General features: G+C 38.0%; 1 protein-coding gene across 2 annotated transcripts in view; it reads right to left on the reverse strand.

Annotated features, from left to right (window-relative positions):
• LOC107609274 (outer envelope protein 80, chloroplastic) overlaps positions 1-5,135 on the reverse strand; it is a 29,082-nt gene extending 23,947 nt beyond the window's left edge. The window contains exons 1-15 of one of the 2 annotated variants that reach the window (XM_088493100.1): positions 4,448-5,110; positions 4,217-4,310; positions 4,024-4,106; positions 3,764-3,861; positions 3,614-3,683; positions 3,247-3,337; positions 2,584-2,665; positions 2,292-2,327; positions 1,651-1,804; positions 1,415-1,555; positions 1,221-1,291; positions 1,050-1,128; positions 859-974; positions 601-748; positions 194-263 (exon numbers count right to left, since the gene is read on the reverse strand). In XM_088493100.1, coding sequence (XP_088349226.1) covers positions 194-263; positions 601-748; positions 859-974; positions 1,050-1,128; positions 1,221-1,291; positions 1,415-1,555; positions 1,651-1,804; positions 2,292-2,327; positions 2,584-2,665; positions 3,247-3,337; positions 3,614-3,683; positions 3,764-3,861; positions 4,024-4,106; positions 4,217-4,310; positions 4,448-5,005 — 1,891 coding nt within the window. In that variant the 5' untranslated portion in view covers positions 5,006-5,110. Of the gene's footprint in view, positions 1-193; positions 264-600; positions 749-858; positions 975-1,049; positions 1,129-1,220; positions 1,292-1,414; positions 1,556-1,650; positions 1,805-2,291; positions 2,328-2,583; positions 2,666-3,246; positions 3,338-3,613; positions 3,684-3,763; positions 3,862-4,023; positions 4,107-4,216; positions 4,311-4,447 lie in introns of both variants that reach the window. The other variant, XM_016311159.3, reaches the window with a different exon arrangement.
• Between the last annotated feature and the right edge of the window lie 865 nt (positions 5,136-6,000).

Here is a 6,000-nt window from a genome sequence, read left to right on the forward strand (position 1 = left end):
TTTTGAAAATATATATTTACTGTTGGGTATTGTTGTTGTGTTTTTAAATTATTTAAAGGTATTTTTGTCAATAGTAAATCGAGTGCATTTTTGTCGGCGTTTGAATAATTTTGAATAATTCGGGGGCGTTTTTAGTGGTTAACCCTATAAATAAATAAATAAATAAAAGCAAACAAAAGAAATAAGGACCTACCAGGGACACTTGGGCCTGTTCCAAGATCAGTTCCGTAGTCAGAAAATAGAACACCTTCTACCGGCCCAAACTACAAACACAGTGTAAGAATCAGTGAGTCAGTTGGTCAAATATTGAAAAAAGAATCAGTGAGTCAACTATTCCCCAACTATACAATTTAATCAAATGCAATGCATGCACCCACGATCACACAACCACGTGTATACTCCAACTCTTATAATCCCACCAGTATTCCCTTTGGAACATTATAAGTGGGTATTATTCCTCCATCGATTAACAATGCTTTTGTTTCCTATTTCTACTTTTACACTGAAACATTTAAAGGATTCCTAAAGATGGGGCACGCCATGAAAATCAGGATAAGCACAAGCTTAATTCAATGGGCAAGAAAAAGCTTGATGATGTACCATTGGGAAAGAAATTTCTCCAGAGCCAATAACATATGATCTACCGGAGCCCACTGCACCTTCATCATAGCCTCTCACGCTGTTTGTTCCACCAATTGCAAATGCTTCATAGGGAGGGAAATTTCCCACCACATGACCACCAGAAACACTAGCACAAAACAGTTTTAAGTTGGAAAAACAAACGAGATTTCTCATTCAGCTTTGATATAAAGAACAAAGCATTCATCCTCCTTTTGATGAGAAAGGTAGGCCTCATACCTTAAGTTAAGGCGAGCAGGACCTATCTCAATGCCCTTCCTAGCCCGTGCATTTACCCTAGTAAAGGATAGCCATTCAGGCAAAACAGGAAGCCCCTGCTCCATGTTAAGGGCAAACTGCAAAACAAGCAAAAAATCATGAATCATAGAACACGAAATTAAAAATGAAGAACCATAGTATGCATTACAAACCATTGAAGATCCATGGTCACCCGAACCAGTGTAAACAGTCTCAACTTTAGCGAGCAATGTGTCATCATAATTATTGCCACTACAAAGAAAAAAATTGATAGAATTAAAAACAACCACAGAAAATCATCGTAGCTATACTTTAAAACATGTTGCATGCACTCAGATTACAACCTTGCGGTAAGAGGACTGCTGTATTGATCCTTGATGATAGGAACCCCTTTGTCATCACGAACTCCAGCATGCTGGTTTAAAACATCATAAAAGGAAAAATTAGAGTCAAATAACACAAACTAACTGATAACGAATTAGAAATGACAATATTACTACTCACGTAAACAGCTAAAAAAAGGTTGTCAATGAAGCACCTGGAAAAGAAGTCCTGCCGTGCCACTCCATTTTGGTCTGATTGGTCGACTAAACTCTATACCACCTGTGATGCGGCCAATGGTCAGGATAATGTTGCCATCCCGGTCACCATGAACCATTGTCCCAGGAGTTCTTGAATTCTAAACAGAAAATAAATGAATATAAGAACACACACTATTTTTTCTCTATCATCAAAATCAGTCTTTGGTATCAGACAAATGAAACTTTGGGCTACCTGAATCATTATTGTTCTGGATGTTCGTTTATCGTCTCCTTGAATCCAAGGGTCTGTGTAGTTTATACGAAAAATTGAGTCAATCTGACCCCTCTCTAAGGAAATATTGAGTTTCTGGTTTCTCCCAAACACATTCCTATGAGAATAGGCAAAGCTGCAAGAAAATAAAAATAGATTTTACTGGACATCAAACTGTAAACCAGTTATAGTCAGACCATAACATACAATATGAAAATATACACTGAAGCAAAAACAATTTTTTTCTGTTGACAAGGGGAAGAACATACATAGGCATAACAAACTGAGATAAGCTAGCAGGAAGACGTTAATATCCACTAAATTTCTATATGGCCTAATTTCTATAGTCTGCAAAAAATACAGGAGAGTAATCTACTTTTAGCTTCAAGTGCCATGTTTAAACATTTACAAGTGTCATAAACAATAGATAGTAAGTAATATATCCTATATGGAGCAACCAGCACGCTAAATAATCAATAATATAGTTATGATTGCATGTAAGAAGGAGAGACTAACATAGAAGAAACATTAACTCATTGGATAAGATAGAAGGAGAGAATAAGATGCCAAAAGAAGAAACGTTAACTCATAACTTCATCTATCACGCAGAAATATCAGCTCACCTTCCAATGAGTCCATTCAGTGTACCAGTTGTAATCCTGCAGGTACAAATAGTAAGAATTTAATAAGCAAATGGAAAAAGTTAAGTTGATTGCCCCTGCTGTTTTAGAATAACAATTATCCCCTCTAAAGTGTGTTTCACCATTATGGAGTTGTAGGAAGGATGTACTTAAGTGTGTATATATCCATAAAATAAAATACAAGGTATTGTCCTTTCACTTTCACAAATTTTTAAAGTAATGCTTTACAGTCATTTATAAAATTAAAACAAATATTTGGAATGGTCTCACTTACCCACTTGATATTCCACCACCAGCAGAAAATCCCCCACTAGGTCGTTCGACCACATTCATCACCATGTCAACCTTCCCTGTATCTGTAGGATGCCAAAAGGGGGAAAAGGGTTTAGATAATAGCATGCACTTATTGGTGAGGGAAATCAAGACATTAAAAAAGATTATCTCAATTCTTTAAAAGTATATACATTTCACTATTTTCACCTTAACAACAAGAACTGAGGTGCAGTTAAGAGTTGATAAGGCACAAAAAGAAATACTTGGAAACGAATTAAGTCACTTGCAGAACCTGCAACTTACAACTCCTGTTTTAGCACTATTAAATTGTACTAAAGGAATAACTTCTATTTTCAGCAGTGGAATAACATCCTTTTTCTAATTCTGGCCTTCTAGTATTTTTGTAAATCGTTAGTTGCCTAGTTTCTCTTTAAGTTAGCATGAAATGTTCTAACTCTCCCCCCCCCCCCCCCCTATTTTCTTTTTTTCACTTTTCATATAACAATTTTAAAAATTTCTTTTAGTAGGAAAGTAAAATGCTAAATAAAAATATTAATCCTCAATTCTTCACACAGGGCTGGCGAAAAAATTATACTATAATTTGGCAATATTTCTTACAACTATTCAACTTATCTTAAAGCACATTTTAACATGTAGGCATTACCTGCTGGTTGAGGAATAATGCTAACATCTTCCATTATCCCCATAGTTAGTACAGTCTCCACATCTCTTTTTCCCTGAAGCATGCTGTAAACCTGGAATACTATTAATTATTATCCAAAATGCTTATTTAAGAATGGAAATTCGAGAAGGAATGTTTTGCCAAAGATTAGTAAAATCATAGCTAAGATTAGAATCCCCCCTTCAATGGACAATCCAACAACCATTGAATAGAGCAGAGAATGCTGATCATAAGCTTGATAAATCAATGCTATAATTAGCTTAATTATATTGGGAAAACATATTTATTTGGCCTGTATCCCAGTTTTGTGCAAAATTTCCAAGTACCCAGTATTAGGTCAAGTAAGTACCTGCCCCTTCTTGGTTGTAATTTGCCTCAGTATTGTTTCTGGTTTTGTCTTCCCTATAGTGGGCTCACCTCTACAGATAGGAAACCACATTACTAACAGAAATGCACTATGTGTTTTTGTGTGTTGATCAATTTGAAAGAAGGTGCTTACGTCTTCCTGTCCAGAAACCGTATGGAGATATTGTTGACCTCAGCCTCTGACACTTGCAATCTCAGAATACCCCCTGAGAGAATCTCAACTGCTGAAACCTACAAAAATTATCAAGGCAGCAAACAAAAAAGATATGAAAAATGCCAATCATAACACTGGTCAGAGCATAAACCTAGCTCTGGGTTGTAACTCAACTATAAGCAAGAAGCGTTCTTATTATTAAAGCCTAAAGTTTGAACAAAAGTTAAGGGCAATTTTACCATAGCAAAAAGACCACGCTCCATATACCAGCCATTGATGGAAGAAATTGCTTCATCCAACCGCCTCAGGTTGATAACTTTCCCTGAACAACTTTAACATGTAAATTTGAATACATTGAAAAATCATGTACAACAAAAAATGCAACATTATTCTTCATAACTGCAAGATGCGAAACAAAGAATAAAAAGATACCATATCCATCTCGAAAGGAATCCTCCAAGAACTTAGCCGGAAGAACATTAGCTCCCTCACACACCAACCCTTTGAACTCTTGATTTGGTTCTACCTTATTCCAAAGAAAGCCATTACCAACGGAGTAATTTAACATCAACAAATTTCAAAGCATCCATCAGAACACAATGCAGATAAACATTAATTCTCACATTGCAAGAACAAGGAAGAGTATCGCCGAATGCCTAATACCTGAAACACCAATCGAATACCATCGCGCGTGTCAACCGCAACGGGCATGCAGGAGCAGAAGTAGCCACTGTTGATGATGCGATGCACATCTTCTTGCACCTCACGCACCGTAAGAGCCGAGTTCGCTCGACATGCTTTTAGCGCTTGCAGCGCCTCCGCCTCAAGGTCCTTCCTCTCGAGCTCCTCGCCGTCCTTGTTCCGAACCAGCACCTCGCTTATCAGAACCCTCTCTTCGCTCTGTCGAACCGAAGCAGGAGAAGAAGAAGAAGGCGAAGATATCCCCTTGAGCTGAGTTTCCTGCGGCTGAGTCGACTCGGCAAGTGACAGCGAAGCGGAGCAGAGAATCGGAGAGGACGGTCTCCTTTTGCCGGTGAGGGAGAGCGTGGCGCAGCATAGGAGTACGGAACGAGTCAACTCGTTGGAGTGAGTGTTGAAGGAGCGAACGAGTTGAGCGATGTGAGAACGTGCGGTTTCGAAGGGGCATCTCTTTAGGGGTTTGGGAGGAGGTGGGATTCTAATCGAGGAAGAAATGAAGCGAATGTCATCGTTTCGAGGCATTCTGATACAGATTCCGTTTTGAGACTCTGCTACAGCGAAGAGTTGCAGCTCACTGTTATTCCTTCTTCTTCACCTCACCACTGACGACTCGCGACTCACGAGCAAGGTAGCGAGAACCGTCAATGAATATAAATTAAAATAAAAATATTAAAAATTTAATAATTTTTAAACTAATAAAATTTAAAATTTTATAATTACATAAAAAAAAAGTACAAATAGGTCCTAACTTTTTTATTTTTGCGGATATTTTTGTTCTCAAATGACTCTTCTAAAATGTAGATAAATTTAGCCCTCCGTTGAAGTCACTCCATGGGACCTGACGAAAAAGTCTGACGTGACTCCTATAGCGCTAACCTGGCCGTTACGGAATCACACGTGGCTTGTAACTTTCGAAAACAAGACATATTAGTTCCCACGCACCAAAACGATGCTGCTTCAGCACCACCCCCAATCTTTCAAATTCTCGAGCCCTAATCCTTCGAATGTACAGAAACAGTGAAGTGGCTGAACGAAGAGAGAAAACATTTCGTCCCATGGCATCCGATGGAATATCATCAATCTCAAGAAGAAGTGGAAGTGGAGGTGGAGGAAGACAAGACCAGTTCGCTGCGAGTTCGGTTCCTAACGGGAAGGAAGACAAAGATGGTGTCTCACCAAAGCACTTTTGTGGAGTATATGCAATCTTGTTCATGTCGAAGACGAGCAGCAATCCTAATAGATTATTTCTGGGGTTTATTCTCGAATACCAATTTTTTTCTGAGTTTTGTGGACTGATTTTTTGTAGGTAAGATAACTATATTGCAAATTTTTTTGTAGCTTAATGAGCACATTGCAAGACTTGGGATAACTGATACAAGGTATTTGGGAGAGAAGGAAATTGGAGATGTTGAAGAGTATCACTGGAAGCAAGACATGAAAAATAGGATCACATATTTGGAGAAGAGGATAATAGTTTTAGAGATGAAAAAAAAACTAATAAGGTGGTGTATGTGTGT

Source organism: Arachis ipaensis, chromosome B7 (assembly GCF_059453495.1).
Source record: "Arachis ipaensis isolate K30076 ecotype BB chromosome B7, ASM5945349v1, whole genome shotgun sequence".
Lineage (NCBI taxonomy): Eukaryota > Viridiplantae > Streptophyta > Magnoliopsida > Fabales > Fabaceae > Arachis > Arachis ipaensis.